The 14,289-nt window shown below is 36.5% G+C and overlaps 1 protein-coding gene across 3 annotated transcripts in view; it reads left to right on the top strand.

Annotated features, from left to right (window-relative positions):
- HMGCLL1 (3-hydroxymethyl-3-methylglutaryl-CoA lyase like 1) overlaps nt 1–14,289 on the top strand; it is a 117,191-nt gene that overhangs the window by 22,326 nt on the left and 80,576 nt on the right. For all 3 annotated transcript variants that reach the window (XM_040983575.1, XM_040983574.1, XM_040983573.1), the window contains exons 2-3: nt 9,267–9,347; nt 9,568–9,675. In XM_040983575.1, coding sequence (XP_040839509.1) covers nt 9,267–9,347; nt 9,568–9,675 — 189 coding nt within the window. The remainder of the gene's footprint in view (nt 1–9,266; nt 9,348–9,567; nt 9,676–14,289) is intronic.

Here is a 14,289-nt window from a genome sequence, read left to right as displayed (position 1 = left end):
GTTGAAACACCACACTAGTCCTTCTCATTTAAGCATTATAGCAAGTTTATGGGCAAAATGTTATTACTGTTTCTACATTTTAAAGAAAATGAGAAAGAGCAAGTAAATTATTTTTCTGCCATTTTTGCATCAAAACCCAATGAAGCCAATCTATTTTTCTTTAGAATTTTTCATCATCATAATGGATGGCCTGCTGCACCATCATTTTTGAAATGCTTCTGAATATTATTATTGTACATACATCTGCTAGAGTGACTATGACTTGACTTTAGAAAATTTTAAGTTTTGATAGTGTTTTCAACATTAATATGTATTGACATAGACTTTCTCAAAGTTCTAGCACAGGGTTAGCTGTCAATATTAAGTGGGTGTATAGTTGAAAAATAAGAATTACCTATCCCTGTTTATAGATGCATAACTAGATCCCACTAGGTAGTAAGTACATACCAGGAATGGCAAATCCGTTGTCATCGATTATGAGCCAAAAACCTAGGAAGTTTTTCATTTTTACCTTCCTGTAAGGTATTGAGAATACTGTATTCTCCAGAGAAATGAGTACATAGCATATACTTCAGGCCATGTTAACCTGATTTTGCAAAATTGTCACAATTGCCACCAGAGGCAGAGAATTTGCACCTAATGCTAGTAGTCAATTGTCATCCTTTAAAACTTTTTTATCTTTCTCATTTTGGAGGAGGATGTACTGCTGCTTAAAGTAAGTTTGTGATGATGCCGTCACCCCCATATCCTTTGTTTGTTTGTCTATTTATTTATTTATTTATTCATTCACTTTTAAAATTATTTTTTATTGGAAAGGCAGATATACAGAGAGGAGAGACAGAGAGGAAGATCTTCCGTCTGATGATTCACTCCCCAAGTGAGCGCAACGGCCGATGCTGTGCCGATCTGAAGCCAGGAGCCTCTTCCGGGTCTCCCACGCGGGTGCAGGGTCCCAAAGCTTTGGGCCGTCCTCAACTGCTTTCCCGGGCCACAGGCAGGGAGCTGGAAGGGAAGCGGGGATGCTGGGATTGGAACCTGCACCCACATGGGATCCGGAGCGTGCAAGGCGAGGACCTTAACCACTTGCACCACCGCGCCGGGCCCGATTCATTCATATTTTTACTTTAAATACACAAACACCCACGCAGGAGGAAAGACAAACATAGTACACATTCCAAAAGGCCCCAGTAGCAAGCAGCCTGATATTCAGTCACAGATTGTAGGAAGTACCTAGGCCATTATCACTGCCTTCTTAAATGCACAGTGGCAAGAAACTGGAAATGAAAATTCAGATGTTTATCCACTGGATACCAGCAGTTCTCAGTGGTTGTAAACATTCAACTCATCTGTGAGACGTGGTTAAAAACATCCTGGTGGATAAAATGGCCTTAATTGTGAATCAGTGAAATGTTGACAATTATACTATTGCAAATTATGAGGGAGTAGCAATATCCTACCTATTTTCAAGGTTATATGCTAATTCAAAATTAGCCAGCACGTGATCTAGCTCTTTGGAAACCGCTTCTTCAGATAATTTCTGGCCACAATTTTCTTAGGTCTGGTTTCCTACAAAATATGTTTTTGGATGAAGATTTGTTCTCAGGAAGTTGTTACCCTTGAATTGAATACCTGAGGGGAAATGAAGGATGTAGGATTAGGCAGAGGAAGAAATTAAACATGATATAGTCACAACAAAGACCTCAGTGAGTCACTCTGGGATGTCTGGAGTTCCTATGGGCTCTGGTTGTACTACCCTGGTTCCGAGGTTGAGGCTTTTACATTCCATCAGCCACTCACTGGATGACTATTATCTCAGGAAGAGGTAGCTTTCTTTATTGAGGGCGGCTCTTGTGAAAGGGTTCAATGAAATGCCTTTAACCTCCCAAACCCTAGCTTCTGGGAATGCTTCAATCCCATTAACAACATCTGAGCAGCATATCATGTTATGTACTGCAGAAATAACAGAAGTTGGATTTTCCAAGCCTATTGACTTCACTTCACTGGTGTCTGGTATGATTTCTGTCACCCACTGACTTTGCCACCTTTATTACTTAGCAATCCATCCATACTACATTTCACTTAGAATTCACATGAACTCGAAGACTACATTGTTGGTTCGCTATTTTCTGAGAATTTTTGTTGTTTATAATCATGCCAATGCTCAGATATTTTGATTAATTTTGAGTATTTTCAATGGAGAAGCTCAATTAAGATCTGAACATTTTGAAGTGGCCATTCAGCCTAGCAGGTAAGACTCAAGTCGTGATGCTGATATCCTGCTTCTGAGTTGTATTCCTGTCTCTGGTTCCTGACCGCAGCTTCCCAGCAGTGTGAACCCTGGGAGGCAGTGGTGATGACCAAGTAACTGAGATGCTGCCAGCCATGGGGGAGATCTGCAGTCACTTCTTGACTCAGCTTTGCCTAAGCCTACTCCAGGACATGGTGTACATTTGGAGAGTGAGGTAGTAAATGAGAATCATTAGTGTAAATGTCTCTCAGCTAAATAAATTTTAAAATATTAAAAATATAAAATATTTTTTGTCAAATTGAATTCTGTGGATGGCTTCATAATCTTGTTAAGCTGAAATGAGTATTTTAAAAAGCAACAAATGTCATGGCACATCTCTGAAATGATATCCCAAGCTGCTAGTGTTGTGCAACCAATATGAGATAAACAAAAGATCTTGTAGGAGTTGGTATTGTGGCTGGACAGGTAAAGCCACCTTCAATGCCAACAACCTGTGGAGGAGCCAATTCAAGTTTCAGCTGTTCCGCTTCTGATCCAGGTTTCTGCCAATGGCTTGGGAGGAGCAGCAGTCCTTAGAATTTTGTCTCCCAAATGGTAGATTTAAATGAAGTTCCTGGATACAAGCTTCAGCCTGGCCTGGCTGGAAGGATTCAAACATCAGCTCTGTTGATTTATGCCTTCATTCTTGTGAGACACTCAGAGAAAAATATGTCTTTTGATTACTCTGGAGGAACAATGCTCCTAATGATATCTGCTGTATTCGTAATAATGGCTTATTATTTCTGATTATTCTTGGATAAGAGAAATTAATATCTTATAAATAGCAAATAGCATAATGCAGAGAGTCTAAAATTACCACAGAATACAACAAGTTTATATTTCAGATGCAATGACAAAAATAGATTCTTTTGGAGCAACCTATTTCTAATGCGCCTGTAAGAAATCCAATTTAATTTCCCCCCCCCCAAAAAAAAATCACACATTGCCCCGATTCTGGCCTCTCATCTGTGTAGTAAGAGCATTTGTTTTAACCATCATAGCAGTTCTCTTTGGGAATGCTGACTGTGAAACAGGATGTTCAATATTCATGAAGACTTAATTTACACACAGCATAGCCCCACAGAAACAAAGTGGAACATATACAGTTATGTCTACAAATTTCTTCCAAGGATATTTGCTTTTTCACAGGGGGAAAAAAAGCAGAGCCAATAATAAAAAAATTCATCTGTCACCATGAATGGAGTTGACCATGTGAATTTCTCTATACATACTACTCAAAGTTTACACACACACACAAAGAGAGAGAGAGGGAGAGAGAGAGAGAGAGAGAGAGAGAGAGAGAGAGAGAGAGAGAGAAATTGAAGGCATTAGAGAAATTCCTGTCAAAATATACCTTCTTTTTTATTTTACATAAGGTTTACAAGTGTGATTAAAGATGTTGTTTATATTGTGCAAAATAGAATGATTACTTGTAAGTTTTTTCAACCAAAACCCAAGTGATAGTATGAATTTAATCTGATATTTAAGAATACAAGAATAGCCAGGAGACTTCACCTGGCAAATATTGAAAGTTATTCAATCTTTCAGGTCTGCTTACCTCACAGCTAAGTATCATAGGTAATATGTAGATATAGAAGTTCTTTGGAAAGATAAAGCAGCATGTAAATGAAAGGCAGTATCTCATTTGTTGTTGTTTTCTGAAAATCATCTATTAATAATCTTGTCAAATGTAAGCATTTTTGGCAGCTTTATAAGATAACTTTATGAAACCCTTACTCTGGATAAAACACCTTTGGTTTGCGCTAGCATCAAACACCGCACTGCATGTTAAACACAGTGCGCTAGGGGTAGTAACAGACGTTTTAGGGATATGAAAGATAAATTTTAGGGGGTAGACCTTCTTATAGACTGTTGCTTTTACACACTGCTTTACAAAATCATAGCTCCTTGTAACTTCTAATTGTTTACTAACATTCACGTGTTCAGTGTGTAAGAAAAGCATCTTCCTGTTTCCTATCTCCGGGTAGCATCCAGATCCTTGTATCATTAAGTTGTAACCTAGTTAGGGGTTAAGAATTTCTATTCACATTGTACATTTTGTATTTCCAGCCTTAATAATAATGTTATTAAATTACATTAGAATGTTATACATTATAAATAATGTTATGTACTTATCATGTGTCCTTTACGATAACTTTGCGAGAGCCTATTTTTTAAAAAAGGGTAGGGGAATAGGCAAGGAAGTACAGATATGTTTGAAAAGAATTGTTATAAAATAATGTAAATGAAATTACTGAAGTCTATTTAGAAGGTCACAAAGGTCTTGCCTATGTAGAGAACACATTAGATTTAGAAGAAAACAAAACAAAACAAAAAACAAACAGCAACAACCACAACAAAAAACAGCTCCCTACCCGAACAAACATGGCATTTTCTTTCTTTGGGATTTCCTTTTCAAGAAAGTTTGACTTTCTTGGAAGTAAAGAGCAGGCCTGATATGAAATGTTGAGCTTTCTTATGGGCAGCTCCTGAAATACATTTTTCTGCCCATTCAGGTGTTATCTAATGCTCTTTCTGTCATCCAGGCTGCTTCACTAGGGGTCTATCTTTTGGTATCAATGCAAACTTTGGAGTGTGTGTGTGTGTGTGTGTGTGTGTGTGTGTGTGTGTTATCGGGTATCACTAATCCCTTCCAGGGATTGCTATCTCTGTTTTGACTTTTCTAAGGGTTTTCAGATATTCTCAAACAATGTCTAGTGAACAAATCCGTTTGAATGCTGCCCAAGTACATAGAACTCACTAACTCAAAACAGTCCATTTTCTCCTAACACTTGCCTGTCTTCAGACATTCCATACTGCAAGCTATTCCTTACCACTTGTTTTTATTTTGCTGCTTTATGTAATTTTTTTACATATTTTCTGGTTCTAGTTTGGCATGTCCCCTGTGTGTATAACAAATGCAGTACTCAATAATTAATTGTTTCTACATTAATGAGTCTCTTCTTCAACAAACATTGAGTAACACTAGATTCAAAATTGTAAAGCAACATCAAATGTGCATGCTTTAACTAAAATAAGTATAATTTTTTATCTTTATTTTTTCTGTATTGCTTGTAAATAATGCCACTCACATCATGTTGACACAAAGAAATATCTACAATTTTTAATTGGTTTTTGAAATGCAGTTTCAAGAAACATCCAGTGATAATGAGAGTATCTAGCTTAAGAATATCTTACTTTGTTCTTGTTTCATTTCTGTCATTTTCGGATTGGAAATACTAAAAAATAATAAGCTGCTCTTCCTTACCCTACTTTCCCATATGGTACATTTTCTTTAATGCTTGGTTGAAGTTGTAGCCTTGCTTTACATTTTGCCTAATTCCACCGTTGCCATGCAAAGCCGAATGCTCTTCTGAACCTTTCGTCTTTCCAAGTTAACTTCAGGCATCACAACCAGTATAGAAGATGAAGAAATGAGAATTCTTTTCCTACATTGTTAATTTTTGTTTATTCAATTACCCAGTATCATACAAATTGTGAAGGATGTCTTATTGTGTATTGAGGAAGATCTCAATTCCTTAAGTGAATCAAGAATGCTAATGAAGCTGATTACAGCTTTGGACACCAAGAGGGCCAGTGAGCATATTTATGTAGTTATTGAGAACAAGAGAGATTATGCCAGACACAAGTGTACAATGTTCGAAGGAGTCTTTATTAGTCAAGTTTGGTGATGGCAGTGCTCACCATACTGTATGAACTACAACCATATTTGGAGTTGCACCTTGAAATAGCAAATGATCAAAACCCTGGGATGAAGAAATGGTCATTTTTATAAAATCAATCTGTTAAACAGAAACCTACGTCCCCACTTCCCCAGCAATATGAACTATCCGTAGAGACACAGAACAACCTGGACACACTTCTAAAACTGCAAATACATACAAACGAATTCATCTTTTCTAAGCTTCTCTGCCCAGATTCCATTAATGCTAGTAGTCTGCATAGGTCTCCCCTCTCTTGAAACACTTGAAAGTACACAAATTAGCAATACAAAACATCTTAGTATTTGCGTCTTTGCTCATTTGCCCAAGCAGTATGCAGAGTGTCAGGAAAGTGATGTATGTGGGCCACGTTCAGGGGCTGCCTCTGTCCTCAGACTCTGTCCGTGGGAAGCAAGAGAGCAAGTGGGTATACAGGAGGCCAAGAGCTGGAGCATGAAAGAGGTGAAGAGGGCCAAAGCATGAGTAGTGAAGCATGTGGCCAACAGAACGAGCTGCTCACCAGTGTGTGCTATTATGGGACTTGAGAAAGGAGTGATTATGTAACAATGGAACACTGCTCCTCCGACCCATGTGACAGGCACTGATGAATATACATTCCTTGATGTATAGGAAGGCAAAGAGTATTACACAGGTGGAAGAGATGTGGCTTCCAAACTCATGACCCTGAACTAGCTTCCTAAGACCATATTTTAATTTTAAGGATTGCTGATGGATGCAGATTCATATCTTCTATAGCTGCTTCCTGTTGACTAGTGCTGTAGGTTCTTAATCTCAGGTTCAGAAATCTCTTCCTATCTCATGTAATGGATCTGTTTCAAGAGTTGGAGGATTTTTAGTCAGTGCCAATAACAGTGCAACCAGCATGGTCCTCATTACTCTGAGTAGTTGTTGGATTGTAACACAGCCAATTCGATCATTCAGTAAAATCTGAATAAATCAAACCTTCAAGTGGAGTGCCCGTTAAGAAGACACCTTGCTCTGGAGTCAGAAAAAGAGATGACTAAACATCCACACCAGGGTTATCGTATAAATAAAGTTAAGAGGAATGAGTTACTTCTTTTGTGACAGTATGCAGTCCATTGCCTCCAAATATTTGAGAGACTATATTAAATCCCTTCTTCCTAGGAGGTGGCTGGAGTCATGTATTTCCTTAATAACTGACCCCTGAGAGGCCACTGATGACAAAATCTTGTGACCTAAAGTCCCAATATAATCTCATTGTTGTCTCCATTCAACCTCCTACTCTACAGTGAGGGTCTTTAGTTATCTCTATAGACTAAGAAATCAAAGCCATTTCCATAGCTTGTTGTGCAGTGGCTCTTTTGGTTATCAAATCTGCCAATATCTTTCCCTTGCTATTACAACTATCTTCCTTTTGGTGTCTCTTACAGTGAATGACGGTTGCTTCCCAAGGCTCCCAGTACTTGACTGAAGCACGTCTCATCTCTTTTCCAATCTTGATAGGAAAGTTCTCAGCATTAAATAAGCATGTTTCCAGATGGCTACATGTGCATGTAACAGAAGGAATCTGTACAGGTATTTTTTCTATTTGCAAGGCTCTAGTTAAAGGAATACGTCCAGATTTTGAGCTCAAATATTACTTGGCATTGCTTGAGCTTCTGTTACCTCAGCAAAACCCCGAATGGCACAACCTAACTTTCTAACTCTATCCTTCACGGACTACTGCCATCAGTAAGCCAGTCAACATCTGGATTCCCTAGAGGTTCATCCCGCAGGTCAGATTTACTAGAATATACTCAAAGCAAAGAAACTAAACATTCAGACATAACAATACATTTTGTTTAACACACTAAAACAAAAAGCTCTTTTGAGAACACACTTACCCATAGAGAGAGATCCTGAATCAAAAATAGCCACATTGTCAGTATATGCCAATGGTTAGTGATGAGACAGTATGAATTGGTAGATTGAAATTCATCCTTTTGGAGGAAAAGAAAAAAAACAAAATACTTTATAGTATAGGTCCCTTGAGCATGGTACATGAGGAAATTCTATCAACTAATCATTTGAAGAATGTAAGGATAGGTTACCCACGTATAATGCAGCTTGGCGGCACCACGGTGTTACACAATCTGAAAAGACGCAACACGCTTCTGAGCCAAATGCAATTTAAAATTTACAAAGGCCCTTCCCATTTTTTCCTGTTTCAAATAGCATCCTTCTAAAAGGGTATATTTATAAAGCAGACAATCATATAGTCATTTAGAGTAATGTAATAGAATAATATAATCAAGTAGTGTAATGGAGACTGTCATATTGAGATGTGAAGATACATTGCAATATGCATTTCCAAATGAAACTGTCAGATGTATCTTGATAATAGGATCCTGGAATCTCTGACATTTTCCATATCTTCAATGTCAGGATACACTGAAACAACAGAATGATTGACTTATGACTTATGAAGGGCCATGCTATTGTAATAATACAGGGGAAACAAGTGGGGGGAGGGAAATTGGAAAGCAGGGAGGTGAAATCTCAGCACCTAGGGAACTATATCATAAAACAAAAGAAAACAAAACACATCCTTTATACTAGTCACATAGTGCTTAGGCTGGATTTCATAGGTCCCCTACTCCAGATCATTTGGCATCTTAAATTTGAGCAAAAGGAAGAACAAAGTGTTTATTACCTTGAATGTGGTTCCAATGGGAACAACAAAGTTTAGGTCCAACTGGTGAACTGTCCTTCAGGAAGCAGCACTGAGTTGGTAGCTGTGTCAGAAGACACAGATAAGAAAAGACACATTACACTGTCTGCTGCTTTCTTCTCCAGCTTCATATTTTAGGGTATAACCCAAAAGCCCAAACTCACATTCAAGTTAGTAGTTAAAACGATATCATGGGCTATGACAGTGTGGTAAAATTTATTAATATAGAGGTTGTTATTTTTTAGTAAGCTGTAACAGTAGCAAATTACCCACAAGGTTTTCTCTTTAGATCATTGGTAGACTACTTATCCCATAGTTGCACTGTAGATATTACATTTTTGGATTTTAATGCAAGTGGGAACTATATCACTCCATTTACAAAATGACTTCATATTACAAAGAATATAAATAGGGTGGTTGGATTATATTATTGTATTAATTTCTCACTATTTTAATTTTCTGAGATGAGAGTTTGTTCACCCAATTGTGTTCTATAACTTGTGAAATAAACTACAGTGACAGTCTAAAAATTATCCTTTTTTTGTTTCTATGTTTCTATTTTCAGGACTCATCTCAGGTATCTGGACTCCCTGAGTATGTTAAAATAGTAGAAGTTGGACCTAGGGATGGATTGCAGAATGAGAAGGTAATTGCATGCTAGTTTTATGAAGTTTATTTTAATATTAAATATTAGTGTTTCTAAAGATTTCAGACTTATTTGCATTTTCTATGCCACATGATTTTTTATCCTTAATTGCTACTTAAATTTTTAAATTACAAGTAATATTTTTCAGAAAGTGATTTTCTGTTAAAACAACAATAGTAACTATACAATTACTTCTAATTTAACTGTTTATGTCTTACAGGTTATAGTTCCCACAGACATAAAAATTGAATTTATTAATCAACTCTCCCAGACTGGCTTGTCTGTTATAGAAGTGACCAGCTTTGTGTCTTCCAGATGGGTTCCACAGGTATTTAATCTGTATTCCTTAATTAGACCCTTAATCAAACTTTGTGGAAATCATTTACTATAATACAGATTATGATATTAATCTACTATCATTACACATTTTTCATATTCTTTAAAATATTAGCCAACACCCTGATATGATTAAAGAAAAGTCCTTTGGTAAAACATTAATTGAATTCTAAAAGGGGACTTAGAATTCTTCAATATGTATGTGAACTTACATACGGTCTTAATGGATGAACAGAAGATAGGCTCTTGAATAGTGTATTGGCCTCAAGTTACCAATTTATTACTGACATTTCGAATAATTTAAACTTCTCCATGTGCTTTAATACTTTTTTTCTGCTAAAATGAAGTAATGATAAGTGTACTGATAACCCTACCCACAGAACTCGAGATTAAAGATTAAAGTGTATATTCTACTCTGTTTTGCTTAGCATATATATTTGCTACAGGGGTAAGCTACGAAACATCATCAAAGATAAAGAATAGAGTCATCAATAATCCTTTGTTTTTATTTTATTAATTTTATTATTTATTTATTTATTTATTTATTTATTTATTTATTCAGTTCCAAAATATGCTAGTCCTTTTCAATGGTTTTTCAAAGCTGTATAGAAAATAATCATTTTCCCACAGTGATGTTCATTGCCACATTCTCTTATTACACAATGATGGAAACTGACTGGTAGGTTGCTCCTCATACCAATCTATAGCGTATCTGGTGGCATTTGAAATGATGAGGCTGGAATCCTTTCTAGTTCACACTTGTTTCTTTGCAGTGGGTTAAGACAAAAGATGGATAAAAGAAAAAAGAAAAATGGCCCCATGTGGGTAGTAAGCAACAAATGCCTCCTGGTTTTACATTGAGTAGATACACATGAAAGGAATATAAAATGGTGTGATTTATTCTGGGTTTGGTCCTGAGTTGAATTTGGGATTTGGCCTACTGAGATTTAATGAACTCTTCCTAGACTCAAAGTATTATCGAATAAGTGATTGAATTGCCCCAAATAGTTCTTAAGGACAGCTGTGGTAAGAATTGCTTCTAGCACTTTCTTTCTATCAAGATTATGCCATGAATTTGAATACTTAACCTCTGGGACTCTTGGAAATCCCAGCACTGATGCCTGAAGCAGAGGAAGGGTGGGAGATAATAATAAATGTGAATGGTACCTCTCTGTGAACGTCCAACTTTGAGAGCTCCTGGCTCCTGATCAGTTCTCAGCAGTATTATTTAAAGGCATATCTGACTGACAGAGGGATTGAGTTCCAGGCAAAGTAATTGCCTTCTATTTCATCATTAACATTTCTCCCAAGATTAAAATATGTATGTAGCCTAAATACTAATTGGTTCTGATTTGAATAAAAATTCTCTGTGCTTCAAACATTAAAGGACAATGTCCTTTGCGTTTAATACTTACCCAGGTACATGTATCCCAAAGAGATAAAGTTACTTAAATCCGTATCTACAAAAGATCGAGGTGCCTGGATCAAAGAAATTATTATGAGATTAATCTATCAAGGTTGAACTAATCACCAACCCTGAAACTATCACAGGTTCTCTAAAAGGCATTATTGATGATATCATATTTGTTTTTGCAGTTTGATTGATTATAATTGCCTTTTTGTTGTAAATTTCACTGATACTGCCTGAGCACAGCATCTTTATATGCTTCTCCCTCATTTTCGAAGACAATTATAAGATCTCTGGATAATCTAACTTTAATGTAGAATTTTTATGAAAATGATTCTATTTCAACAGGGTTCATGTATATGGCTGCAATAAATGCCTACTTCTAAACATAACATATATGGCAACATATTAGTATCCTGTTAATTCTCTTCATCGTCTTATATTTTTTCTCTCAGACACAGGTCATGGGAATAATCCCCAGTTTATGTTTAGATTCCTGCTTGTTCACTTATTTCTTTTTTTAGCATTTTAAAACCTTTTTACAGTTTCCATCCTACTGTTTTGCTTGGCAGAGGCTTTCTAACCCAAAAAGCTAGAAAGAAAATTCCACAGTAGTAGGGTGCCATGTAAAACAGGATTCCACACCTATAATCTAAATGGCCAAAGATGATAAACTACCTGCTATTAGAAAGTACGTATTCATTAGGACTTGTCTGGAAAAACCTTTCTGTAGAGTGACATGCAATGTGAGAGTATTTTAAATGAGTCCAATTTAAGCCGCACATGCTTAGTCGCAACAAACGATATCAACAGAAGGAAAACATGTTTGTAAAAATAGATAGCTTTATGGCAACTCTGGAATGTGTTGTTGTTAGATGTAAGTTATTTAAATGATTATAAATATGGTGATTTATAAGAAATGAAGTAAAATTTTAAGTGCATTTTTAAATTTAGCCCTCTTATTTTTAAATACTTAATCCACGAGTAACAAAGTAAACATATACTTTAAAAACAAGAATGCTATTTTAAGTGTGTCATGTATTAAGGTTCAGTTATAAATATCTTCTCTTTCTTTATGTAACTTTTTTACTAATGGAATCAGTAGACCACAAATCTTGAACACAGAGATAGAAATAAATCTTCCTTGTAAAAGTACAAAAATGAATTTAAATGTGTGCAAAAGTAATCTCTAATCACTAACACTTAGTAATATGATCTAAGCACAACACTAGCATGTACATTGTTGGTAAGAAGGAATGCATACATTTTCCCTATTCTTTTACTGTTTACTACAATTCATTCTTTACTGGCAATGAGAGCATATTCACTAGGTTGAAGTTTTAGGGTTGTGTTTCTTTGGGTGACATGCAAAACTTACTGAGAATTTCATGTGTCAGCTAATGACACCTCCTTGGAATTTCTTCCTGGACCTAAGTAATGTAGGTGTGGGGAAGATAGAAAGAAACAGGTAATTTTGTGTAGCTTGTGTGTGTGTGTGTGTGTGTGTGTGTGTGTGTGTGTGTGTGATAAAGAGAGAAGAGAAGAAGGAGCAGCAGGAGGAGAAGAGAGTAGTAGGAGAAGAGATGGAGAAGGAAAGAAAAGGAAGAAACGATAGGAAGGATGGAGAGAAGAGTGGAAAGAGGGATGGAGGGAAAAAGGGTGGGATAAGAGTGCTCCCAATTCTTACCTTATGACACAGCATCCTAATTCCGAGAAACTTTACCACCTGGGCAGAGTTGCAATAGAAGACTCATCCTTTATATTGTAATGAGTTGACTTTTGCTATCTTCCCAATGAGCATCTTGATGAAACTTACTAAAATCATAGTTACTGTATCTTGATATTACAAGAGTTCCTTTAATCAGATAGGTAAGGAAAAAGAAAATATAGATAGAAACAGAAATAAGATTTAACCCAAGCAAACAAAGAGAGTCAAACTCTGAATGGTTCTCAGTCCTGTACTGGTACAGTGCTTTCTACAACAATAAAATGTTGCTGACATTCCTCTCGGTTGCTGTCTGCTCTGCATCTGAAGGACTTTCCCATGCTTTTGTATTAGCAGCGAATCTGCGTACTTCCTTCAGTCGGCTTCAGGAACAAACATTTCAAGCCTCAGAGTATTCATTGAAGTACCCTGAATTAACGATTCACACTTACAGTGCTTCCTTGTATAAAGATTATATTGAGAATTTTAATAGTTTATTTTATTTGAACATATTTTATTTTTTGATGTCAAATAATTGCTGTAATATTTGTCTTGGGAAAGGCAGGATAAAGCTGATTTCTTTAGGTAAATGACTGACGATTGTTGAAAGTAAATGGGTGTAAAATGTGTGATAAAAGCTATATATGCAGATAAAATACATTTTTTTTCTGAGAAAATTGAAAACAAGAACGTACCATCTCTGCCCTATTTTCTTTCCACCAATTCATGGCATGAGCTACAGACCCTTTAAATTCGCCTTGGTAGTTTCGTATTTTTCCTCCACAGTGTATTGTGGCAAATTTTCTGTTTGTCCAAGCTTTTATGTGCGTATTTGTGTAATATATTGACTTTAAGAAAAATTGAGCTGATTCTTCTGTTCATCTGAGTCACAAATAATCTCAAATTTCAGGGGTTAAAAAAAACCCCACAGTATTTGCTTTTGTTTATGACCCCTCCCAGTAATAGCATGGGGAGGCACCTCCAATTAGAGGTCCCTTAGCTGCTAGCAATGGAAAAGCTGGTAGTCAGACCTGGAATGGGGTTGGGGGACTGGAGCAACGAGCTTGGCTAAGCATCTTTTTGTGTGTTCCTTGACCTCTCCCAGAGGTCTCTCTGCAAGGACTGGTGCCAGCTTTATCACGGCATGACAGTTTTTGACAGTTTGTATGATGGGATTTAGCTACAAAGGTATGTTTTTCATGGTGAGCCTTGCAAACTTTACAGTACTTGTTAAATTTCTTAGTTGAGATGGTTACAAAAGCTACCCAGCTGCAAAGATAAGAGACATATTTCATCTTTTGAAAAAAATTATTTTATCTTTAATATTGTTTACATAGCTGAGAGGGATGTATGCCCATATGGGCCTCCGATTAGGGTGGAGAGGGTTGAGGTATAGCAGAATACTTGTTTTAAAGATTTTATTATTTATTTTTATTGGAAAGGAGATGTACAGAGAGAAGGGGAGACAGAGACAAAGATCTTCTATATGCTGT

The sequence above is a fragment of the Ochotona curzoniae genome, unplaced genomic scaffold, assembly GCF_017591425.1.
Source record: "Ochotona curzoniae isolate NIBS_2020 unplaced genomic scaffold, NIBS_Ocur_1.0 contig_3819, whole genome shotgun sequence".
Lineage (NCBI taxonomy): Eukaryota > Metazoa > Chordata > Mammalia > Lagomorpha > Ochotonidae > Ochotona > Ochotona curzoniae.
The sequence above is the reverse complement of the archived record's forward strand: the minus strand, read 5'-3'. Positions and strand labels throughout refer to the sequence as shown.